At 44.1% G+C, this 27,140-nt stretch overlaps 1 protein-coding gene across 9 annotated transcripts in view; it reads right to left on the bottom strand.

The window, feature by feature from the left end:
• JADE1 (jade family PHD finger 1) overlaps positions 1 to 27,140 on the bottom strand; it is a 196,334-nt gene that overhangs the window by 45,811 nt on the left and 123,383 nt on the right. The window contains exon 1 of one of the 9 annotated variants that reach the window (XM_059067121.2): positions 10,806 to 10,906. The exons of 1 other annotated variant lie outside the window; for it this stretch is intronic. Coding sequence is in view for 1 of the 8 variants with exons in the window: in XM_059067120.2 (XP_058923103.1) it covers positions 8,814 to 8,832 (19 nt within the window). In the remaining 7 variants the exon portion in view is untranslated. Of the gene's footprint in view, positions 1 to 8,680; positions 8,692 to 8,813; positions 8,870 to 9,264; positions 9,381 to 10,382; positions 10,728 to 10,805; positions 10,907 to 27,140 lie in introns of those variants that run through there. 7 more of the 9 variants (XM_059067131.2, XM_067036663.1, XM_067036661.1 and 4 more) reach the window with 7 other exon arrangements.

Below are 27,140 nucleotides of genomic sequence, written 5' to 3'. Positions count from 1 at the left end.
CAATGCAGGGGACACGGGTTCAAGCCTGGTCCGGGAAGATCCCACTTGCCACAGATCAACTAAGCCCGTGCGCCACAACTACTGAGCCTGCGCTCTAGAGCCCATGAGCCACAACTACTGAGCTCTCAAGCCACAACTACTGGAGCCTGTGCACCTAGAGCCCATGCTCCACAACAAGAGAAGTCACCGCCATGAGAAGCCCGCACACCACAACAAAGAGTAGCCCCCGCTCGCCACAACTAGAGAAAGCCCGCACGCAGCAACAAAGACCCAACGCAGCCAAAAAATAAACAAATTTATAAAAAAGAAAAAAAAATGCTGCGTAAGATATTATAGAGCCTTTTCAAAGACATCATACTTGAAAATATTCAGCTGAAAAGAGTTTATATTAGCAATAAGCCACCTCTCCCAAAAGAAAAGGTTGTAAGAACTGACCAGATAATCATAACTGCAATATTTACTCCTATGAATGTTACTAATAAAGTCCAAGTGCTACAACACATTAGCTCACCATAAATTCTTTATAAATTATTTTTAAACTCAGACTTTAAAAGTTAAACAATTTTTTCAAGATTTTAAGGAATTTATAAGTAAGAGTGGCTCTTAATGAATCAGGCAGCTCCCATTTGGCAATTTATAAATAATCCAATCTCTGCTTATGAGCCCTAAAACAATCTATTAAACCCTTCCCAGGTCTCTGTAACTGATGACTCAATTAGAGTCAGCACCTAAAGAGCAGTTATGACACAACATTCCAATCACTTGTATTTGTAATGTATCTTTGTTAACTTCCCTTTGCATGAGAGTAAATGAATGCACCCCAAACAATAAAAGCAATCAAGCACCTTGGCCTCCAATCCTGAGCTTCTATCCCTATTTCCATCTACCCAAAATTCCTTTCTGTTAGATCTATATGCTCAGATATGGAAGATACCAAAGTCATATCAAGAAAGAAACACCAGCAAACGGCGGGAGTTGGGGGGGGGGGAGGAGAATGAAATATCAGCCCATTTACATATAAAAGAGGAGAGAAGAGAATATATACACCAAATGCTTGCATACTCAGGGAAAATTTCTGGAAGAACATTAAGGTTAATAGTGTTTATCTCTGAGAAATGTGACTGAAGTGTTCCAGATAGAACGGGTTGGGAACTTTTACCTCCCTTTACGACCTTTTACATGTTGTTAATTTTTTACCATGATCCTGTACTATGCTATTTATAATAGTAAAGATTTAAAATCCAAAACCTTTCTTCCCTGCTCCTCACATTATAGAAGACCCTGGGAACACAACTTCTGGGCCCCTGGCAGGCACCAGCCTAAAATAAGCAGCCATCAATAAACTATATATATTCTACCTCCTTCCTGAGATGGGGTATCAGAGGCTTGTCTTGTTTCAAAATACCTGATAAAATAGCACAGGAGAAAAAATAGAAAAGGTAACAGGGTGATGCTGTAAAATGTTACTATCACTCATTCATTATTTACTTCAAAAGTAAAGGTTTCAAAACATAAGAATATCCAGTGCCAGTAGCAGGTCACTAAACACATAGGCAATCAGAAAAACTAAGGCAGACAGGAAAACTAGGGTTTAAACTACCTTTAAAGAATAATACTCAACTTCCTATTCACTTTAAGAGCAGTACTGTTTCGGAAAAAAAAGTTAAAAAAAAAAAAAAAAAAGCTACATTCCAGAGATGGTTACCAAACACACCATTTCCTCTACCCACTGCAGGCATGGTTAATAAATTAGGTCATTCTCCCCACCCCCCTCCCCTGCAAGCCCAGGCGTGACTTCAGAATCCTCCTTAACACATTGCTGTTAGTAAGAATTCATATGAAAAACAAAGCCTATTTGCCCTATAGGTCCTCTTTTCACACTTTTCTTTTGACAATTTACCAGGGAAAACTAAGGTAAGACCAACCTCTTCAGAGTATATTCTTGGGATCTCTGAACCAAATTCTAAGTTATAACACATACACAACCACATCTTCAGATCAAACTCTAAAACTTCATTGAAGAATAACACTTTAGAAAAAACTAAGTGTAACTTAGCTAGCAGGAGATAGTTCTGAATGAACCAAGGTAAGGATAAGGATGGAAAGGAGTCTACAACCCCTTATTCTACCCTTGGAAGAATAAGCCAATAAATGCCAAGTGATAAAGGGTAATTTTAAAAGATTTTTGAATGCTCAAACCAGATGTTCTTATACAGGATATACAAAGCAGCTTCTGCAGAAACCAGACTCAACCAGTTAATGACAATTACACTGTGCACAGATTGAAATGCAGCTGTTTTGAGGAACTTTGTTCCCTGATTATAGCCGGTTGTCAGAAACTATCGGTTACCACTAACAATGTTAAGTCACCACAAATTTTTAAAGAACTGTTTAAAAAAAATTTCAGACTCCCAGCGTCGTACATTAGAAGACCTAGATGGCACACTTATCAAAAACTGTATTTACACATCATCTGAATTACATTTGAAAACAAACATTTCATCACAATTGTACAAGTTTTGTTATTACGGTCATGGAAACATAAGACAGTCTCAAAGCCTAGCAACAAGGTCTGGAAAGTATTCTCTGAGGTGAAAGCTGAAGAGTCTCGCCCTTTTCATGGATTGTGTCTACAGGAAACCCTCCCCAAAGAAACCCATAAAATCATAATTGCGGCACTAGAAAACATTTTAGAGATAATTTACCTTTCCCGACTTTAAAAAGACAAGTACATACAATAAATTCTGGCGAGGTCAGGCAGCATTTGCAAGCACACACAGATAGGTAGATGTAGGGCAAAGCCAGGGGCTGAACCAAAGACCAGTCCCCAAGACGCGTGGCCCCCCTGGGCCATCCACCCTCCTCCCTGTGCCCGTACCGCAGGCTTCCCGCTCCTGGACGCCTCCTGTGATTTAGAAAGAGGTCATCTCAAAGATTAAGGCCGTGGACTACATGTTACCAGAGAGCGACAACTAAAACGTACTCAGTAAGTAGCAGTCTGTTAACTTGGAACTTGAAAACATGGTTTCCTGGAAGCTGATGAGGATATGGTCGCACATGCCATTTTGCCTGGCGGAGCACACAAAAGGTAGGGCTGGACAGAGAGTGTGCTAGGAGTTCCCTGGACACTGTCACAGGGGTATGAGTCCTCTGGGCAGCTGGCATCAACTTCTGATTGGTGACACGTACACCCTACTTGGAGAGAGGTTATCTCCCTCTGGATGTGTTCCCAGGTTATAATGTATATCCCCACGTTATAACGTATACCCCCCTTCTTGGCCTGGTCCCCTTGGAGACTGCTGACTCCCTCGCTGTGCTTTCCTAGGTACACAGGGTCCTGTATTACACAGCCTATCCTCAACGGGGATCTAGGAATCAAAGAGTTAAGAGCCACAGCCCTCTGACTAGCCAACTCCCTCCATATTTATCAAACAGACTTCTGATTTCAACTTGCTATTTCAGATTTCTATCAGAAAGGGAATTCAGCCCCAGCAGAAACAATCTGGTGACTAGGTGATGCTGTTATCACTATACTATACTGCAGGTATATACTATAAGTACGTATAGTATAGTACAGCTGCATCACTATAAATCAGGGGTCCGTAGCCTGTTTTTGTCCAGCCCCTGAGCTAAGAATGGTTTTTACATATTTAAATGGTTTGGGAGAGGGCATCAAAAGAACATTTCAGAACACCTGAGAATTATACCAAATTCAAACTTCACTGTCTGTAAATAAAGTTTTATTGGGAGACAGCCACGTTCATTCACCTCTTGTCCACCGACTGCTTTCACAACAATGGCAGAACTGAACAGCTGTAATAGAGACCGTCAGGCCCACAGAGCCTCAAATATTTGCTATCTGGCCCTTTACTAAAAAAGTTTACTGATCCCTGCTATGAATCAACAGACTGGCAGTAAGGGGGTGAAAGGGAGGGGCAGGGGGCTGGTGCTCTCAACAACTTAAATAAAGGCCAAGAAACCCATGAATTTTTCTCAAAGGAAAACCCCTGAGGCTCCTACCTGGGGCCAGTGTACACTAAGCTATAAAAACTTGTAACACGCTCATCTGATTTTCAAGCCAGTGACCAATAAGCAGAAAAATGACTGTTCTAGACAGGCATTTTAACTACAATACATGGTTAACAGGGAGGTAAAAGGATCAGAGAGAAATCATACAAAGAAGTCACCAGAATTTAAATGCTAAACTGAAATCCCAGGACGCACTTCCTCCAAACCCTGACATGACATGCAAATTTCGGTGCTACTGGCTTCTCCTGTGGGAGATTCCACAGGTTTCGGATCTCAAGTGTGCTTGACCTTCAAAAAGTTACAAGTCACCAGAACTCAGCCTACACATCTTTAAGTGCATCATTTTATTTCAACACTGAAATAACTGATGCTCATAAAACTGACCATGAGTCATTAAGAAAAACCCTAAATCATGTTAAGTGTACTTTGTGCTAAACAAACGCAAACCAGGTAGCTCAAACTCCAGCAACTTGTTAACCTTGCCAATTCTTGCTGCTTACCCTGGAGTAAGGAGTAAAAGAAAAAAAAAAAATGCTCTTTTATTCTTCAGTTTGGACCCTCGGCCATGAAACCTTCACTTAACTGCTTAGAAACTGTCTCAGCAGCTGTCATGAATTTTCAAATTAAAATCTCCTGTGCAAACATTAAATGCTCAATATTAAAAAGTATATATTATTGTCAATTGGAAGAGCTTTCAAACCAAGAGAAAACTGTGGATTAATTCCTTCAGCAAATAAGCCCAAAAGAACCTGAAGTTTTAAAAATGAACTTACTTCAACTGTCCTCAGTCACCTTATTATGTCTTAACTCTACCTGATGAACGAAAAGCAAAGTTAATATCTGACTTGTTTTAGAATATTCATCAAAAGCTTGGTCCTGGAACATTTGTTAGGCGCACATAACATACCGCTGCTCTAGAGTTAATAAAGGACTTAAAAATGGAAATACCCAGTCTCTGCCCCAGAGACTAGGCCTTCCATTCCATTTCTGGCAATCTTTTTCTTGCTTTCAGGTGAGGAAGACATCCTTAATAATCATTCAAGGTCTAGGCTAGATAAGGCCAGGCCACAAAAACATGGCCGGAGTCGGGATCAATAATATCCTCAGACTAGATTTTCTCTCTGTTCCATGACAGTTAACCCTAGCTAAACTTAAAGACAAGATGACACTTCCACTCAAAGGTAAAAAGGCCCTCCAGGGCCACTCTTCCATTTATTAGGAATGCAGAGTGAACTTATTCCATCAGAGCCCACCAACTGTGGAAACGTCAAAATATATACGCCTCACAATCACAGAACAATATTTTCGTATAAGTACACCAGGCAAATGGCAAGACTCTCTTTCAATTAAGTCTCAACTTTTTGAAATATTATATACAAATAATAAACATATTAATTGTCCAAATTTTAATTCATAACCAAATAAAGTGCTGCCAGGTCTTGAAAAGAGACAAAAATAGACTGAACGCTGAAACATTCAAGGAAACAACTTACTGTCTCAAGAACTAAAACTTTCCCAATTAAGGTTCCTACCAGGCTTCTGATACCACCTAAGAAACGAACAATTCCAAACAAAGCCAGCCTTCATTTGAAAAAAAAAAAAAAAAAAAAATTCTTTTTTTAAGGTATTGTTAAACATGGCGAAAGTTCTAGCTATCACAGGCTTGGACAAGGAGGGGAGGAAAAAAATTAACTGGTATAACTCCCACTGTTTGAACAATTTTTAATGCCAATCTAAATAAAAAGCAAGATATTGGCTAAGATGTCATATTTTCCTCCAGAGGATGTCTTACTGTTATTAACCACGTGGGAAAACTGGGTTTATAATGCAAATTCTGACAGACCATTAAGAGTGTAACAGATGCCCCGCATCACTAAATGAGGAAAGAGCTTCCCTAACAGAAAGGAAGGAAGCAAAGAGAACCGTGACATTCATATGCCTCCTCCTCACTCCTGACAAACCCTAAAGATGAAGGGTTTGGTCAGTGCCTGATGTCTTGATGTTTGCTGTTCTCACCACCCCAGTACTGGAACACAAACAGGTGATAATTCTTTTTCCAGCAAGTCTGTGGATAACAACATCACGCAAATGTCTTTAAAGTAGTTTTCAAACAATCTCCAAGTTGAAGACTTCCAAATTACAATAGAATACTAGTTTAATTCCAGCTCTTTCCAATCCAGTCATGATTAATTGCAAAGGCATGCCTCCTCACTGCCAGAGGTTCTGTCAAAGTTACTACACAGACTAAAACCTACTTATGGGAAATAACCAGATGCAATAAATGATCTCTGACTGGACAGTGTTTTACACAAAGCTGCCGTGTTATATTTCGGGGCCGAGTGAGGAAATCTGAATATCTCCCAATAAGAGACAAGCTAGCTAACAAGGGGGAAAAAAAAACCACCAAAAAGCCAAAACTCCTTACACAACTGTATAGACAGTATGACTCATTCTGATTAAAACATACATATATATACACAATTATCTGGAAAACGATACAATGCCGATTTCCAGGTGGTAGGAATGTGTTTTTATATTTGCTTCTCTAATTTTCAACAATGTACACGTAACACCACTTCTGTAATAATACTTTAAGCCACCAAGGGCTTCTTGAAGTCAAAAATCAGTATTTATGAAGGTGAAACACATGGAGATCTGCTTGTATTCTCACCAAGTCCTCCACATTTTGTTTCTGTTTTTAGTTAATCTTTCTCCCCAAAGTGTCTGGGCTAAGCAATTGTTCATTTCTAAAATACAACATTTCCTTAAATTCCAAAAAGGTTTCTCTCCCTGGTCTCTCCAGCACATTCATCATTTCTCACTATTTTCCCTTTATAGATACTCTTTCAACCTCCGTAAGGAATATAAAACTAAAATACTAATTTATAGGCTGAAAACCTGTCAAGTGATGGAGGAGGAACTTGGGCGCGGGGGTGTGTGTGTGTTCTTTTTCTTTCTAAATGAACATATATCTACCTTTGTCAAAAGTTAAAAATCTCTGTGACAACCCACTCAACTTTTCTTCTTGGAAAGCAGCCTATGACCTTTAGATGGACTCAAGTTCAAGTTCTACTGCCTTTATCTCTGGCTGGTGTAAGCAGGAAAGGAGATGTGTAACACTGAAGAAGCTGAAAATGCCAGTCATCAAATACACATATACAAATACACAAACTTAAGGAAGAAAGCAAAATAACCAAGCAATCCGAAAGTCATCTGATTTACAAGTGACATTAGATGAGACTGAAACCTTTGGGACAAAAGGACACTAAGAATTCTCCCTTCCAGGTATCTGCTAGAGTGTCACACACAGAACAACCTGTTAGCTCTCCTGTGTGTGTTGCCCACTCTACTACCACACAGGATTGTATCAAAAGTGCTGTCTGTGGAAGTACCGTCCAGTTACACCGAACGCTTCCCTCCTCCACCTAAAAGCGATTAAATTTTGATCAGCTGTGATTTCGTCAAACACCACACACTAAAGTAGTCTCCACGCATTGGTAGATCACTGCCTAAATCAGCTTTCAGGGAAACAATTTCTCTGGATCTTAAAACTAGTTCATTAACTTCGAAAGATATTAGCCCCGAGCTACAGGTAACTAGAGAGTTAGACTTTCGCAGCGGGTTTTCTAAAAAGGAAAAATAGTTCCCTAATAAAAACCTTTGGGAAAGAAGCCCCTAAGCATTCCCATTAATGGAAACTTCAGATTCTCTCGCAATTTCCTAAAAATGTAGCCGTCTGAAGTCATTCAACTGCAGCTATCACTTTACAAAAAGAAAATTTAAATTCCCCCTCGGCTGTGGTAAACAGAGGGCGGCAGACCCTCGCCGCCGCCGAAGCGAGGTGGGCGCCTCCCTCCTCGTTACTAGAAAACCAGCCCAAGCTGCTTTTAAACGGTCTCCGGGTGACGACGCATTCCTAACGGGTTTCGAAGGCACGTTTAAATCGCCCGCTTTTTTGTTTGCACGCTGCATTCACCGGGTGCCGGGACTACGGCCGCCCCCGCGCGCCGGGGCGGGGGAGCCCAGGGTGGGGAAGCCGGGGCGGGGGTGTACGGCAGGGGAGGGAGCTCCCGGGGCGAAGGACCCGTGGATGCGGAATCCGTGGTGGGGTGCGGGGGGGGGGGAGTGCGGGTGGGCTGCGCAGAGAGAAAGCTGAGGACCCCAGGAAGGGGGAGGGGGATCCCGGGGAGGAGAGAACTGGGCCGCCGCCCCGCACCGGAGAACGCACCGCGCGGCTCCCCGGCCCGCCGGGGTGTGCGCAAGGCCGCGGCTTCGCGCGGCGACGCTGCCCCCTCCCTCTCTCTCTCTCTCTCTCCTCCTCCTCCCAAGGCGACAGAAACAACAGCGCGGGAGGAGGGGAAAGTAACTCCCGGCACCTCCGCCGGAATTAGCCCCGGTGCAGTGATGACACCTTCTCGTGGCGCAACCAAGCCCCGCTCCCTCCGCAGCGGCGTCCCCGCCGCCGCCCTCTCCATTTGAAAGTGGCCACCCCCCGCCGCCGCCGCCGCCGCTCCTCCCGCCCCGCCGCCGCCAGCTGCACCAATCCGCTCGGCCCCAGTTGCAAATCAAACGCTCCCTCGCGTGTAGAAGCCACTTGCGCCGCTGGAAACGGCCGCGCCGTCCCCCTCCCCGAGTCCCTCCCGGGCGGCACCTTCGGGCCGGGGCGGGCGCGCCGGCGAGAAACGGTTGTGAGATGGGAGCGGGAGCAGCGGCGACCGCGAGCAGCTCGGAGAGGGCTCGGCTCCCGCTCCCGCCCCCAGACAGTTCTGGAAACTGTGTATCACCTCTGTCACAGGAAGCCATCCGACGAGGAAGGCGGCGCGGAACCAACAAACAAACGCCTGCGGCCGCCCGCCGGAATCAGCGCGGGGACGGCGACGGGCGTCGGGCAGCTCCCCAGGCGGGAGCGCGGTGGCCGCCCCCGCGCCTCGGGCTTTGTGCGGGGTTCCCGCGGCGCGGGCGCGGTGGGCCGGGCGTCCCCGCCCCCGAAGCCCCCCACCCCGGGCCCGGCAGCTCTGCTGGGACCGTTAGGTGACGCTCCAGCCGCGGCCGAGAAAGCAGCGCCTCAGCCGCCGCCCGCCCCCATTTCCACTTGGAGCCACCTCTCCTCCAGCGCCAAAGGCGGGCCACAAAAGTTGGCCCCAGGGCCACCCAGCACCTGCCCACGTGCCGCGGAGGCTCGCTCCCGGGTATCCCCCGTCCCCTTCCCCCCGCCGCCCTCGGCCGCCAGGTCACCTATTACCGGTGGGAGGGGAGAGAGGCTGCTATTTAAACGCCCGCGGAAGTTGAGGCACCCCCACTGGCGGGTGCCGTGCACCTGCCTCCCGCCGCCGCGCTCCACCACTTTGAGCAGCAGCCGCGTCCTCGGCCCCGCCTCCAGCCCGCAGGCGGGCGGGGGGAGCGGGAAGGAGGTGGAAGGGATCGAATTTCTCCAGCAAATGGGACCGTTCCGACAGGATTCGGTTCCCCGGTCAACATTCCACATTCCATCCCTCTCCCGCATTTGCAAGCCAGCTCCAACAACCCGGAAAGCCTGCTAGCTATCGAACAACAGCCCCCAACTCACAAACACACACTCGCAGGCACAAGACACGTGCACTGAAGGGCTTTGCAACTTGCAGTCCCGGGGTGCACACTGCACGTTCATTTCAGGCAGCGAAGACCTAGCGATACCACCTCCACAATTTGCAGATGGTGCCAAAGGTTGCAAGTTGCAATCCGCTTTAAGTTCATGGTTAATCGGTAGTTTGCTCTACCAGTGCCAACTCCTTCCTAATTTCCCCGATAAAGGGTTTTACACTTCACAGGCAGTCTCGCTATAAGTAAAAGGTCTGATCATTGGAAACCCAATTTGGAAGAATCTAATTGCTAAACTGTGCCTCCATCCCCCCCACCCCTCCCTCACTGCCCTTGAATTGATGCAATGAATATTTTGGACATGTGGTGACGCGGTGACAAGAGCTAAGGCTGCGGCCACCCTACATAGATGTACCTATAACACACACACACCTATGTTTGGACAAATACAGTCGTCGTCCCTTCCCCCCGCACCACCACCATCACCACCACGGTCACACACACTCTGGATTCATATATGTACACGGACCTGTGTTCTGCCATTGCCATCTGTCTACCAAGTTGCTACTATGCTTTCCACTTTCATGCAACCTAATGCACTTCGGCTTTTTAAAAAATTCTAATAAACTAAAGCCAACTAAACTGGGCTTCTGTTCCTGAACGCGTTTTAATTGATGATTCGCCTGAAAACCGCATGTTCTTCACAAACCCAAAAGAAGAAAAAGCTCTAAGTCTTCAGTTCCCCAAAATTGAAAAATAATCATAATAAAACTTACTGATCCAACATAGATCAATTCTCAGGATCCAAAAATCATCCTCTCCTCCTCCTCCTCTGGCCCCCGCCCCGGCAATGCCCAAGTTACTGGTGGGATAGTAACGCTGCACTCGGCGGCTGCGTGCCCTCCCTCCTCGCTACATATCGAGAACCCAATCTTTTGGCGCCATATTAATGACGTACTATATTATTTCCACTAGGCAGCGACCTTCGGCATTAAATTACTCCCGAGAACTCCCGAGCAAAGCAACAAAACCATCAAATATGGCTGAGCCTCTCTGCTCGTCCTGCAGCCGCCGCCGCCGCCGCGCCGCCGCCGCCGCCGCCGCCGGATCGGGACGCGCACACAGACCCACACGCGGACACGCGCGGACTCTCGCCCGGCGCGCCCTCCCCGCGCGCCCCCCGCGGCCCGCGCGCGTACCTGCTGCGGAGGGCTTCGGCCGCGGCGCTGGGCTCCTCGCCGCATGAGTTCGGGCCGCGGCGGGCGGGCGGGCGGACTGACTGGCGGGCGGGGAGCCGGGCGGGCCCCAGCTCTCGCCCGCGCGCACACACCCGGCGCTCGCGCAGGGAGGCACTCTCGGACGGGCGTTTGGCTGGTTATGGAGGAAGGACTGTGTGAATCAAACTCATTTCTGGGTCACTGCTGCCACAGGGGGGAGCACTTTAATCCCTTGCCAAAACGAGAGGGTGGGGACAGGAGGGCGGGGGGAGCGCGCGGAGAGCCCGAGGCGAGGGGGGCTCGATCCCTTGTTAACTCTTCGCGGCCCTCGCCGCCGCCGGCTCGGCCTGTGTCCGCAGGGGCTTGTCAAGAGCAGCACTCTTCAGCTTTTAAAATCTCTTCCTTCATCTCCCTTGTGAGCCTAGAAATTCTTGAGGTGCCTCCAAGCAGGGGGGTGGGCTTTTAAATTATCCCTTTCACACTGTCCCAGTTCCAACTCTTGTCTGACATCACTGCACTAGAAATGGATTTTCAACTTAGTTTAAAATTATGTAGATTAAAATGTGGCTATTAAGGAGTGTAGTTTGGGTGAGAGGTTTTATTTTTAGGCTGAATGGCATAGTTCTTTCGTAGTAACAGTTTTGGGGAGTTGCGAATTAGAATGACATTTTTAAATACAGAAAATCCAGTTTTGGAGCCGGAACCCATCTTTACCTAAGTTTGTATCGAAATGATAGTTGTAAATGAGCACTGATTCATTAGAAGACAGTAATTATTTATAAATTGACACCACCTTTATGTTACACAGTGTTACAGAACTGGACATGGCCTTCCAAATACGAGAATCGGGCTTAATTCTAAAACTGGAGCTGCAGACTAATATAAAATTAGTTACCAGAGATTAATTTAGGGGTATAACTTACTTTTTCATTGGAGTTTAACATACGTCTCTTGTGGGTCCCCAAAAGAAATAAGAGTATATATGACATACAGCTTCAGAAGGGAAAAGACCTGGGTACAGATTAAAAAGCCCATTCAGTAAACAGGAACAGAGATCACTAATTACAAAATTCAATATCAAACCCAAAGGCATATTTATCCACTGGGAGAATTCTGAATATATCAGGTTTGATTTCACACAATCACACACCAACCCATCCACCCACATCAAGAACGTAATAAGCTGATAAACGTGGCAAAACAAAACTAATTGAGCCTTCCAATTATTTTTCAGAAAGCAAAACAAACCAAAGGAAATCTTAAGTATATGTCCTCTTTCTCCCTTGCCTGCTTCACTAATGAAGAGCACAGACACCCTATCAGTCCCGTTCATGTGCCCACTTAATCCCGTTCAAAGAGAGCACATATGTAAAGCACTATGCTATCATTATTACTGTTATTAATATTGCACCGCAGTTACTGTTATTTTCATTGGTTCACCTTTCACATACTCTACTGCAAAAGTAAAAGGACACAGGCTTCACGGCCATACAGACTCTGCGTTGAATCTAACTCTACAGGTTATCAGCTGTGTGACTGTGGAGTAAATTACGAAAGCGCTCCGATCCTCCATTTCTTCATGAGTAATAAAATGAGGTTAACAGGCCCTATACCTAAAGGGGTGTTAAGGGGAATGAGATAACTCCATAAAAGTGCCCAGCAGAGGCCGTGGCAGTAGCAAGGCCATCCCTCCCATCTCTCTTTTCTTGGCCTTCTCTCCACTGAAAACTGCAACTTTTCTACATTCCAGCCAACCTTACTTCACTCATTCCCCTGCAAAAAATAAATACATAAAAATTAAAAATAAATTAAATTAAGTCACATTTGCCACCTAGCTTTTTTTTTTTTTTTTTTTTTTTTTTGTGGTACGCGAGCCTCTCACTGCTGTGGCCTCTCCCGTTGCGGAGCACAGGCTCGGGACGCACAGGCTCAGCGGCCATGGCTCACGGGCCCAGCCGCTCCGCGGCACGTGGGATCTTCCCGGACCGGGGCATGAACCCGCGTCCCCTGCATCGGCAGGCGGATTCTCAACCACTGCGCCACCAGGGAAGCCCGCCACCTAGCTTTTAACTTGTTTTTTTTCTGACTATCCCCACTCCCAAAACATCAGGCAACAAGATGAAAGTGTATTGAATGGATGAGAAAAATAAAGAGGTAAAACGGCACACAAACTCCCGACACCGATAACGTTGATCAAGACTGATGGTCCCCGGAACATCCTCTCAGTTACGCCACACTGTTTCAGAATACTGATCTGCTGAGGTAGTGCCATGTGCCATAAATAGCCCTGGACTAAAAGTCTGGAGACTCCCATCAACTCACACTATAACTCTGGAAAATTTCTTTGGATCTTAGTTTCCCCATTGAGATGACAGACAAGATGATATCCAACATCCCTTTTCTCAGTAATTTCTGATTGTTCTTACCAAACTTAGAAGGTCATGATTATTTGTAGAAATGGAGGACAACTTGAACGAATAAACAACGTGTAAAAAACATTTCCTCAGTAATGATCAGCCACTGACATTTTTAAAATAATAGGTGTCTTTTGCCTGACCACAAAGGAAACTTTTAAACAAGCTATTTCTAAAATGGGACCAGCAATGACATGGTTTGCTTGTGGCAGCACATTTAATACAGTCTAGAATAAGAAGTACTAAGGGGGCAATTAGGAAAATGTGTTTCTGGTTCTACTCTGTCACTTATCGTCTTAACTTACCAAATCATTCATGATCACCGTTTCCTGGTCTCTAGAATGGTCCTGTTAATTCGCACTTTATTATCAGAGATAAAAGGACATCCAAGAAAATAGGTACAGCGTAGTCAGTGTAGTTGAAATATCAAGATTCCAGTCTTTCCTGGTCTGATCAGTGTGCATGGTGATAGTTAAAATTTTATATATCCCTTTCATTTTGCTGTAGGCATATAGTTTAATTATTTTCTTCCATAATAGATTTTTATAGAAAAAATTTCAATATAGATTCATATTCCTGATTTTGAAACCATACATGATGAAACCTATAAATGTTTACTTAGTTATTTCACTTGTTTCTACTCTGTACATAAAGAATTATAAGGCCTAGACACAAAATTCAGAATTGTTCATCTTTGAAATGAAGTAGATACATATGCCAAAGTCCTATATATCTCATTCCTTCAAAGAAATGAGCAAGAAATTCTTCCTGGCAAATATCATTGCCAACTGGTGTATGTTATGACAAATAATGTATACACAATTTTTATTGCACAAGTGCTCTCATGGATAAAACAGGCTGTGTTCTAAAAGTTTATATGTACTTTAACTGTTTGGAACTTTGAATTTATGCCCCAAATAAACCTTGTTATTAAGAGAGCTTAAGTTGTCAAGCAGTTTTTTTAAAAAGTAATTTTAACAAATAAATTTCAGAAAAGAATAACTTTTTTTTTTTTTTTTTTTTTTGCGGTATGCGGGCCTCTCACTGTTGTGGCCTCTCCCGTTGCGGAGCACAGGCTCCGGACACGCAGGCCCAGCGGCCATGGCTCACGGGCCCAGCCGCTCCGCGGCACGTGGGATCCTCCCGGACCAGGGCACAAACCCGTGTCTCCTGCATCGGCAGGCGGATTCTCAACCACTGCGCCACCAGGGAAGCCCCAAGAATAACTTTTTTGAGTGATATTACTTGGCTGGGAGGGTATCTAATTCAAAGAGGGTTAAGTAGGTAGAACTCTGTACAGGAAGAGTAAAGTTGGAAACGGTCCTCAGCACATGCCTGACCCCATGAGAAAAAAACAGGAGGTGATGGGTAAGAGATTAGGAATAGAGCTCCCTGACTGACCAGTGGATGAGGTCACCAGTCACCAACAGCCTGGCAGGCAGGTGGTTACAACCTCCAGGCCAGTGGTTACAACCTTCCAATATATAGAATGATTGGAGGGCCAATGACCAAGATACTTTCTTGCTGGTGTCAGGACTAAATTCTTTCTCTTCTTGAGGTTCTTTCTTCCTTTTCTTTGTTTTCTTTTGCTTGTCTTTGATTTGATTATTTTAACTTTGTTGATTTTCATACTTCTGGCACAATTTAAGATGTCAAAGAGAAATAAGTCTGACAGAGGGCCAGAAGAGGAAATAATTTAATTCAGCCAGAAGGAAATGCCCAAGACTGTGGAAGTTCAAAAGAGGAGAAGCTTTTCTCAGTCATGAAGGGAAAACAAGGTGACGGAGGGAATTTTTGAAATTTAGAAAGGTGAAGAAAGGTGGTAAAACTCACCCATCGGGATAACTATTATAAACATTGCCATATCTTTTCAGGTTTTTTCCTAGGCATTTTTAATAAAATTGGAATGATGGTACATATTTCATTTTACAGTCTTCCTTTTTACTTCTTTCATCTTTATCATTTCAGTATTTTACTTTGTAAAGTAATTTTTTTTTCCAGGTCTTTGCCAGCCTGCGTATATCGTAACTTCATTTACAGGCCACTTCAGCCATGTATTCTCATAGTTACTCCCCCAAACTTGTCAACTATTGGGAAGTTTTGCCAAATTTAATATCAAATTCAAATATCTCTATTTTAGCCATACCTCCAAGACTTCCAAAGCTTGTTTCCCACCCACCTTTCTTCTTATCTGAAAAGTCGCTCCAATCTACCCCTCCAGTCTTCTCTAACTAGATGCAGAGCGGTGGTAACTCAAAATGTGATCTCCAACCAGCAGCAGCACAGGCTCCGGACGCGCAGGCTCAGCGGCCACGGCTCACGGGCCTAGTTGCTCCGCGGCACGTGGGATCCTCCCGGACCGGGGCACGAACCCGCGTCCCCCGCATCGGCAGGCAGACTCCCAACCACTGCGCCACCAGGGAAGCCCCAGCAATGTGTGTTTTAACGAGGCTTCCAGGTAATTCGGATTCACGCTCAAGTTTGAGAACCGCCTGTGTAGATCTTGCTTCCATCCACCACACTCGAAGCACGGAAGACAAGGTTGCAAGTAAAGAGGCAAATAGGTCTAGTCTCTGCCCGTAGGATAGTTCAAAACATAAACAGGTGATGACAATTAACTACAGGGTGCGGGGGAGGCATACACCTGAAAGATGACAGGTGTTAGCCAGATTGGGGCTGGGGTGAGGATGGGGGCCGGGGGGGTGTGTTGTTGTTCGGGGTTTTGTTTTTAAACAAAGCCTCTGGCTTCTGTGTGAGGAACGGATGGTGAAGGTGAGACAGGAGGCAGGAGGCTTTCTGCAGTTACCAGGTTGAGAGACGGGGGCGTGGAGGACAGCCACTGATCACGATGCACGGAAGGGAGACAAGTAGGCAAAGCAGCCTGTGGTGAAGGCGTGCTTAACGCTGTCCCGGTCCTCCGGGGGTCTCTGGCGCGCCCCGCTCAGCGCCTGCTCCGGGCAGGGGTGTGAGAGCTTCCCCCAGCCATCTAGGTGCCCAAGGGGCGTCTCTGGGGCGTCTCTGGGGCTTACGGGGTCCCTGTGGCGGCCCGGGAGGCAGCAACGTCTGGGCAACCAAAGGAAGGTCCTGTTGGGCAGTGAACGTGTTGAGCTGTCCAAGCCCTGTCCGTGCGCGCAAAGCCGGGGCGCACAAAGAGCCGGCCACAGTCAGGAGAACTCTCGGCCCCCCTTCTCGGAAAAGTCTGGGTCAGATCCCAGGCCCCTCCTGAGTCCCGGGGTGCCCCCTCCACAGTCTTTTTATCCCTCACCGGAAAGCTCCATTTTCCTCTTTTCTTCCACAAAACACCTTAATGGTCCATTATAACCTGAGCCCAAATCATTAGCAAATGAAAAACTCGCTCCCACTTTCTCTAAGGCTGCCGGGTGCAGAGGGGGAGAGAAAGCAGGAAGGGAGGCACCCCCCCCCCTCCACACACACACACACACACACACACACTGGTTTAGTTCCAATTTTAAGGAAGCAAAGGAAAGGAGTTAAAGCCAACACTTAAGTTTCTTGTTTGATCATTCACTTTTTTCTTTTTCCTGCCATGAGGCACATTTAGTTGTGGACACGACTTGTGTGTGATGGATTGGATGTCAGAGGTGAAGACGTTGCATTAAAAGATGACTCCCAGGCCTCTGGCTTAGAGAACTGAGTGGATTTCTTCCTTTGAAATTCCACCAGACATTCACTGAGCGCCGAGAGGCTTGCGTGGTGAAAACGACAAACCCCCGGCTCCCGGAGCAAAGCAAAGGAAGGAAATTGCTGAGGAAAGGAAATGCGAGAGTGGAAATCGGAGTTCAGCGTGAGGAGACAACCAACTGAAGATGCCCTTAAGGCAGATGGGGTTGAGAGTCTGCTGCTCGAGAGGAAGGCTGGGCTGCAAACACTGGTTAAGGATTCACCAGCATAGAGAGGTTAACTGAGGCCATGGGAGTGGATGAGATCAACTGCAAGTGTCTATAAAGTAAGAAGAAAACAGAGCCTAGGCTCCAAACTAAGGATTGGCCAGAGGGACCTGCACAGTTTCAGTGGTTTCATTAACGACAGTCCAGTTTACTTGTCCTGATGCCTAAATCAGGACTTCAAGGCACCACAGGAAGAAAAATCAGACCTGTGCTGGCTGTTTCCACGAAGCGTTCATTATCCTCCACCTCCACCATGTCCTGAAATCACTCACTATTTCCCCAGACAGTTCGATCTCCCATTCTTATTGGGCTCTTGCTCAGAACTTTCTCCCTGTCCTCAGTCTGCCACCCTGCCACTTACCTAGGCATTTCCAGCAGAGCTCCTAACCTTGTACATCACGGATGTAACAGAAGCCACTGGAGGGGAATGTCTCCGACCTTCTACCACCAAACTTGCCAAAGGTCTTCCCTGGAGACTCACCCTCCCCCTTTTCTATCACAATGGGAGGCATGTGTGACCTTCCCTTCACCTGGGCTCAGTCTCCTGAAACTGGCTTCACCTTTTTCTGGTCTCTGACTCCAGATTAGCCCTTCTCTTTCAGGTACCTTCTACTTCTCTGGCTACTAACTCCTTCCTAAACATATTTAATATACTTCTGCCTCCCTCTAAAATGAAACAGCCTCAAATCTCCTTTCCCCCGCCTTCCCCTTCATAGTCACACTTTTTCAAAGAATGGTCTGTACTCACTCAAGCCTACTGAAATCTGACTTAATGCTCGCCAATCACCCCAGAGGAACTGCCCTTGCCAAGATCACCATTGACATTCTTACTGCTAAAATCAGGGGCAATTTCTCATCCTTGTTTTACTTGACCTTTCACTCACATTTAACACTGCGGGCTGTTCATGCCCTGTTTCTTGAAATACTTTCACCTGGGGAAAGTCTCCTTTCGCATAACATCAACACTTCTGGTTTCTCTCCTATCTCTCTGGCCTCTTCTAATTCTCCTGCAGGCTCCTCTTTCTCTTTTGTTACAGCAGTGCCTCAGACAAATTGTTTTCGAGTAACTGAGAAGCTTTTTATAAAATTCAACTGCAGGAGTAATTTTGGTTGAGACATTTTATTAGAAAAAAGGAATGGTTCACCAGCCATGTTTAGAAATGGATACAAAAAAAAAAAAAAAGAACATCTGGTTAAAGATTATTAGGCTAGTCAATCAGCTGGATGGGTAACCCTAGCTTCCCAGAAGGAGTTCTCAGTCTTATTAAAGTCTGTCAGAAAACTGTTCACGCACTTTATCAGGAATGCTAATTGCTTCCCAGAAGGAGTTGTAAATTACATCACACAAAAAATTTCTGTCCCAGACGAGCTTTGAGTCAATTTGCTTTCTCACTTTCAGTCTCTTAAATGTTGGTTTTCCTTAGGGTTCTGTCCTAAGCCCTATTATCTTCTCATTCTACATGTATCTCTTGGTGTTCTCATCTACTCTCATGACTGCCCCCCAAAACATATACATCTATACTTGTATCTCCAATAACTTTCTGAGCACCCCACTGGACTTCCCACAGGCAGTCCAAACTCGGTGTAGCCAAAGTGAACTCATTTTCCCTCCTACTTTGCGCTTCCTTATCTGTTCCATATCTCAATTAGTGGTACCACCATCCACGATTTGCAAACCCAGGAGTCAAAACATCATCCTTGACCCTTGCTTTTCCTTTGACATCTCCTCCACCATCATCACCACCACCACCGATCCAATCTATCACCAGGTCACATCTACATCAGGCTGCATCTCTCCATTCCTACAGCCACGACCGTCTTCTCAGTGACTTAAACCACCATCTGACTTGTCTCCCTGCCTCCAATCCTGTCTCCCTCTAATTCATTCCCTACTCAATGGTCAGTGTGATCTTTTAAAGCAAGAATATGATCTTAGCATTCCCATTTAACACCATTAAGTGCCATTTTTTTCTGTGTTTACGCTTAAGGATAGAATGTGTGATCAACATAGCTGTTTACTTTTGCTAGTTCCCCTTCCAAACCCTCCCCCTGCTCCATGGCTTTTCACATTTCTTCAGCGGTATCCATTCAGAACCTTTGAAAATGGGTAACACTAAACTTGGGTCATTCTTCCCTATCTACACCCCTTCTTCTGGCTCTAATACACTCAAGTTCTACCAAATAGGCTTATCCTACCTCCCTAACCCCACCTTTTTCTAGGCTTCTATGACACTCAGTATTATCACTATATCCCCTCACTGTTGTAATTTTTTGTACCCCTCACTAGACTGTGATTCAAGGACTTTGTCAATTATTCTCTCTATTATGTTTCTAGTACTAGGTCTAACTGTTGGTAGGCAGTTAATAAATGTTTTTAATGCAATGGATGAATGATCAATATATTTGTGTAATTAAATAGTCTCCAAAACGCCATTTAAAAAACAGATAACTTTCATTCTTATTTTCTTATGCTAAAAGTATTAAATGCTACATTTTAACTTTTTTTTTTTTTTTTTTTTTTTTTTTGGTGGTACGTGGGCCTCTCACTGCTGTGGCCTCTCCCTTTGTGGAGCGCAGGCTCCGCGGCCACGGCTCACGGGCCCAGCCGCTCCACGGCACGTGGGATCCTCCCGGACCGGGGCACGAACCCGCGTCCCCCGCATCCGCAGGCGGACTCTCAACCACTGCGCCACCAGGGAAGCCCTAAATGCTACATTTTAGAGAAGCCAAAATTAAAATTAAAATCACCAAAAGACTATTACTCAATGACAATGACCACTAAAATTTTGGAGCATATTTTTCCTGTCTTTTGTATATTTATGTGTATCTAAATAGACATACATTTTTTTTAGACAAATGGGATCATACTGTATTTCTGTTTTCTGACAATATTTTATTTAACTTATCCATATAGCTGGGGGTTTAGGCTATTTCTATGCTTTTACTACTATAGAGTACTTTAGTGAATATCCTTATAGTTCTATAATCCATGATTAGGAAAATGGAATTTTATTGACAGTGTAATAATCCACCATATAAATGGAATTTGCATGATTCCTGATTCTTTATTGCTACACATTTATGTTTTTCTCTAAGCCATACTTTTACCAATAAGGCTGTAAGAAATATTCCTATGCATAAATTTTTGTTTAACTATTTGACCATTCTTAGGATAGATTTTGAACAAGTAAATTACTAGGTCAAAGATTTTAAGACTATGGATTAATTTTGCCAAATTGCTTTCAATGAAACACGTTGTAATTTATTTATTTTTTTGGCCACATTGCAGTGGCATGTGGGACCTTGGTCCCCGAGACCAGGGATCAAACCCGTGCCCCCTGCATTGGGAGCGTGGAGTCTTAACCACTGGACCACCGGGGAAATCCCAAACATGTTGTGATTTAGATTCACCACTACCTTTGTACTGGGGACTTGCTGAGTGTTTGACAGTTACCCAGCGTAGAGCTAGACTCTATGGAGGGCTAGGAACGTGCCCTCAAAGAGATACCTATTTGGAAAGATACATAATACGTACATGAAACGATTAAGGTAACCTGACCACATACATAAATACCACAATAATTTGGAGATAGGAAATTCTACTAAATGCTAAAATAGATTAAACAGGTTTCATAAAAGAAGTATAATGATTAAGACCAGGAGAGGTAGAAAGAAAGAAATGGAGACTGTGGAGAAGACTGAGTCGGGGAAGGTGCCTAGAGAATCCGCACAGGGAACAGGAAGGAGAGCAACTAACAATTACTGAGTGTTTTCTGTGCACGTGCCAGGCACCGCACTAAGCATTTTACACCTAATATCTCATTGTCTTCTCGAAGCAAACCTGAGAAGTAGGTATTATTATTTTTACCCAGATCTGAATGATGTGAAAAACTGGTGTTCACAGGGATTAAGTAACTTGCCAAAGATCATAGAGCTTTTGAGAGGTGGTACCAGGATTTGAACCCAAACAGTCTACCTGCATAGTTCATGCTTTTAAGTGCATCACTCAGCTAACTCATTACAAAGTCAGGATCATGGACCCAGTCAGGAATTTTATCAGTGACTTGAGTCAGTTGGCACTCAGTAGATGCTTGAGAAAGAAAATGAGGGCAAAAAGGATTCCACATGCTAAGGCTTATTTCAGACAGCAGAAAACTAAAAACTTACTTTAAAATATGTGGCATGGACTTAAATGTAAAATTATAAAGCCTTGAGAAAAATATATAGGAGAAATCTTCAGGATCTAGGGGTAGAAAAAGAGTTCTTACCCTGAACACCAACAGCAGAATCCATAAAAGGAAAAATTGGTAGAGTGGGTCTCTCAAAATTAAATTTTTTTTCTCCAAAATACTCTGTTAAGAGGATGAAAAATCCATCTATATCATATATTTGCAAACCACATAGTCAACAAAGAACTAGTATCTAGACTATATGGAGAACACTCAAAACTCAACAATTTTTAAAAATCAAACAATTCAATTAGAAAATGGGCAAAAACCATGAACACATTTCCCAAAGAGGAAATAGATGGCAAATAAGCACATGAAAAAATGTTCAACATCATTAGCCATCAGGAAAATAATGCAGATTTAAACCACAATGAGATATCACTACACTACTATCAGAACAGCTAAAAAAAAAAAAAAAAAAAAAAAATAGTGGCAACACCAAATGCTGGCAAGGATGTGGAGAAACTGGATTGCTCATACATTGCTTGTGGGAATGTAAAATGGTCCAGCCACTCTTGAAAACGGTTTGGCAGTTTCTTATAAGACTACACATGCAACTACCACAAGGCCCAGCAATTGCACTCTTGGGCATTTAGCCTAGAGAAATGAAAACTTATGTTCACATGAAAGCCTGTACACAAATGTTCATAGCGGCTTTACTCATAGTAGCCAAGAACTGGAAACAACCCAGATGTCTTTCAATGAGTGAATAGTAAACAAACTGCACTATATCCATACCATGAAATATTACTCAGCAGTTAAAAAAAACTATTGATACATACACAAATCTCCAAGAATTTATGCTGAGTTTAAAAAGCTGATACCGAAAGGTTATATACTGTATGATTCAATTTACATAACACTCTTGAAATGACAAAATTATAGACATGGAGAATAGATTAGTGATTACCAAGGGATAATAAGGGGGTTAGGGAAGCACTGAAGTGTATGTGACTCTCAAAGGGCAACAGGAGGGATCCTTGGTGATGGAAATGTTATATGTCTTGATTGTATCAATGCCAATGATATTATACATTAATGTATCCTACAATAATATTGAACTATATAGTTTTACAAAATGTTACTATTGTGGGATACTGGATAAAGGGCACACAGGATGTCCCAGCATTATTTCTGTATGTGAATCTACAATTACCTCAACATGAAAAGCTTAATTTTAAAATACATAGCCAACTGGAAAAGAATTTAAACACTAACATATTCTTAGAAAGTAACCTAAAAGGTAAAGAAATCTCCCTATGTTATTCAGCAGAGCCACATGAATGAAAAATTCACCTGGCCTAAGGTGGTGCAGACGTATACATTCCTAAGACTTCCGCTCTGTTGCGGGAAGGCCCACCTTTTCAGTACTAGTAGAAACAAGAGGCTAAGGAGGGTTGCAGAGGTAGGAAGAGAAAAGGAGAACTGAAAAAAATAATAATAATAATAATGGAGTGGTTCTTCTTAGAGCCCTTTATAAATATTCTCTGTCACCTGGCTTTCTGTTTTCCATCTAAATGGCCAAAAGGAATTCATGACTATGCCCTTTCTATGGTAGAGACTCACCAGGGCCCTGAGGGCAGGGGAAGAATCTGAGTCTTGCCTCACATCAGGCAAATCTTACCTAATCTCTCACACATATTTCTCCCCTCCAGTCCCTAGGCTTCACCCTGGATGCCCTCCCCACCCTCCCAGAGGCCCATTCCCCTAGCAGCCCCACTACCCAGAACAGAGCATCCATGCAGACATATCATATATCACTGACTGACTTCTAATCATGGGTCGAGCCCACTAGGTCACTCTGTAACATTCATCTTAGTTTTAAAAACATGAGAGGGACATTGTTGGCAAAAATCCAGGAGTAATGAATTCTATGTTCTAGAAACAGAGAGACTGAACTATTTCAGTTTGAAAGGAAGAGCTGGCAGAAAACCAACAGAGCAAAGTCCTCTGGGGGGAAAAGAAAGCAGGCTGGTTAGTTCACTTGTAGGTCTGTAAGGTGGGCAGATTTCTTTAAAAAGCAAACAAAGCAATTTTAGACTTGAGAGACTTAATTGGCATCCAAGGCCAAGAATATGAATAATGTTATATAAAAACCTTGCTCAAGTGAGAATTCTGCAATCGAAGCATTCTGACTCTAATAGCTAAAATTTAAGGGAGAAGAATACAGAAAAGACTGTTTATTTTTCCAGTCATATATTATAATATATACCATTCATGGTATCACGATTTAAATCTCATCTTCTTTTTTCATCATCATGGCAAGAAAAGTTTGATGCTTTTCAGAAGTTCGATGTCTAAGAAAATAAAAAGTTAAGCTGCTTTTGTAGGTTACAGACAGTGCTAGGATACTAGGATGCATTTGTTCTTCCCTCCATAAAATGAGAAACTTTAGCTATGCATATAGTAAAATTAGGGAATTAATAGTAGCTTAATACAATTCCAGATCACTTTGGTAGTGAATAAGGAATAGCATATATTAATAGAGTTCAAAGAAAATTTAAAATCTATTTGTTTTAACCCTTTCCCTTTCTTACAACTCTCTCAGTCCACCTAAAATATTATAAGTGAAAAGAAAGAAAGGCACACAGGAAGAAAAACAACAAAGCAAGAGCCTGAGGAAACTATACCTATGTCATCCTCTTTCAAATTATAAGTTGCACTGCAAGTATCATTGGATGGACAAAGATTTATGTATAAAAATGCCCATTTCTGGGTTATTAATTTTATTACTGCAAAAAATGGGAAACAATCTAATGTCCAAAAATAGGAAAATGTTTAAGTATTTTACGGTATGTTGACATGGCGGAATGTTTTGCAGCCATTTAAAGAAGTCATATTTTCAAATAGCAAAAATTAAAGAGTGAAATACCTACTAATCATGGGAACAAGGAGGAAAGGGAACTCTCATACAATGCCAGTAAAAAAGTGAATTGTTACAGCCTTTTAGGAAAGTAATCTATTACAATTAAAGATACATTATCCAGACAAAGAACCTGATGTAGGTAGAGTATTAAAAAAAACAAAAGCAAAACTTCCCTGGTGGTGCAGTGGTTGAGAATCTGCCTGCCAATGCAGGGGACACGAGTTCGAGCCCTGGTCCAGGAAGATGCCACATGCCGCGGAGCGACTAAGCCCGTGCGCCACAGCTACTGAGCCTGCGCTCTAGAGCCCGTGCTCCACAACAAGAGAAGCCTCCGCAGTGAGAAGCCCACGTACCACAACGAAGAGTAGCCCCCGCTCGCCACAACTAGAGAAAGCCTGCGCACAGCAACAAAGACCCAATGCAGCCAAAAGTAAAGAAATTAATTAATTTAATTAAATAAAAATTGGGTTAAAAAAAAAAAAAAAAGCAAAAGCAGGTAAGGCCTATGCCATGGAATCCTCTTACACAAACGTAGAATACTTTTCATGGAAATAATCCCAACTGAAAGAGCCTACTTCCAATTCCCTAACCACTCATAATGTCACTGGGGTCCACCACTGTGGGATCCTCAAGCCTTGCCTTTCTCTTTAATCCCGGCCCTCTGGGTAACACTATCTCTCATTTGGCAACCACTCAACGATGTTCAGGGACCACCCATATTGTCCAGCCCCCTACACCACTTCCCTTTCTTCACTCGCTTCCTCCCACCCACATATTAATTGCTAAGTCTGGTTAACTCTGAATTTACGATACGTCTCCCACTTGTCCCTTCCTCTTCTTCCTATACCATCTATGCTGACTCAAGACTGTATTACCTACCTATCACTTGATTATCCAATGGTAAAACTGGGTTTCTTTCCTCCTTGCTCCCTCCCTGCTCCAATTGATTTTACACACTGTGACCAAAGCAATCCTTCGTGAAACTCTGACCATGACACTCTCCTGCATAGAGCACCTGATGCTTCCCCTTTGGGTAGAGAGCAAACCTCAGCATTCTCATCACAACACTCCACGTCCTCCAGCACCTGGCTCTAAACATGACCTGAACCTGCAGCCCCAGTACCTTTGTGTGTTGAACGGCATCTCCCCAAGTTCATGTCCACCTGGACCCTCAGAATGTGACCTTTCTTATTAGGAAACGGGGTCTTTGCAGATGTCATTAGTTTAGATGAGATCTTGCTGGATTAGTGTGGGCCCTAAACCCTTCTCATCCTAATGAGAAGGCCACATGAAGACACAGAGAGGCATGCAGAGGGGAGACGGCCATGTGAAGATGCAGGTAGAAATGAGGATGACGCAGCTACAATGCAGGGAATGCCAAGGATTGCCAGGAGCCACCAGAAGCCAGGAAGAGTCGAGGAAGTGTTTCCTGGAAACTTCAGCAGGAGGTGATGATACCTCGATAGTGGACTTACACCTTCCAAAACGGTGAGAGAACAAAGCGTTGTTTTAAGCCACCAAGTCTGTGATAACTTGTTACAGCAGCGATAGGAAACTATGCTAAAACCCATGGGAAGGGTAGCAGGGTCAGGCACTAGACAGGTGCCATGTTGAAGAGCAGGGCGTCCTGTGACAAAGAGTGGCCCCTGTTCTGGCGCTCAGGACTGCTGAGGCTCTCCTCAGGCACCTACGTGCCATCCCAGGCAAAAAGCATGAACTGGGAGTTGAACTTCCATGGAAGACGCAAAAATACAGTTAATAGGAAATTTAAGAGCATTCCTGCCCACAACCCAGCTGGGTAGGGTGTTCAGGCATAGTTCAGTTATAGTAAATTTAAAACTTCAATATTACAACCCAAAGCTAAATGTGAGACTGTGCTACCCCAAACTAATCAATGTTTGTCTATTTTTTTGTTTTATATCTGTAAGTCATATTACTACAATGTGGTGAATTTGCAGCTTTTACGTCCAGGATCCTCTGATATTTTTTTATTGTACTCTCTGCTTAATACAGCCACAATTAGTCCTGCAGGTCCATTAGAAGTCCCTTGGACAATCAAAGAGCAAGTTAATAAAACCCATTATACCATGTGCTCAGCTTCTTTGGAGAGAGCGGGAATCATGCTATGAATTGTTATTAAGGCTAGTGCAGCACTTATTACATGCACAGAGTACAGTGAGATCAAGGAGGTGGCGGGGGTGGGGGGGGAGAGGGGGGGAACAGACAATCCAGGTGGAGGCCTGGCTCCCTGCCCTCCCCCTCACCCCCTCCGGCCCTAGCAGGGAAGAGTTCCTATTGGTGGGCCAGCTCAGCCATCAGGCAGGAACAAGAGTCAGGCCCAAGTTTAGTCAGGCAAGACTTGGCCCATCAGCCGAAATCTCTCTTCTCCCCCTTCCCCCACTGCCATCCAAGTGAATCTATTTACTTAAGGTTAACTTTTGTGCATTCAAGGGAAAGTATTCAAAAGTTACTCTGGTATTGAAAATTAATGCTTGACTTTACAAAATCAAAAGCCAAGGAGATTTTCCTGTAAGCTTATAAATTTATAAAATTTTATAGATAGAGCTAAATTTAAACAACCCCTCCTAAAGGGGCTTTAAAAAATATATACATTTATTTTTGTACTTGACTTGGCCGCGCCGGGTCTTAATTGCTGCATGCAGGATCTTCGTTGAGACCTGCGGGATCGAACCAGGGCCCCCTGCATTGAGAGCGTAGAGTCTTAACCACTGGACCAGCAGGGAAGTCCCTCTAAGGCGACTTTTGATGAATGTTTGGTCACAGTTAATTAACCTACTTTAAATATTTTAACTACACTTATAAATTTAATATATTCAATTTATTTTTTTTAAGTTCTTCAGTTGTCTGACCAAAACACAAACCAAAACCAACACTTTCCA

The sequence above is a fragment of the Kogia breviceps genome, chromosome 6 (assembly GCF_026419965.1).
Source record: "Kogia breviceps isolate mKogBre1 chromosome 6, mKogBre1 haplotype 1, whole genome shotgun sequence".
Lineage (NCBI taxonomy): Eukaryota > Metazoa > Chordata > Mammalia > Artiodactyla > Physeteridae > Kogia > Kogia breviceps.
This window is presented reverse-complemented; position numbering and strand designations above follow the sequence as displayed.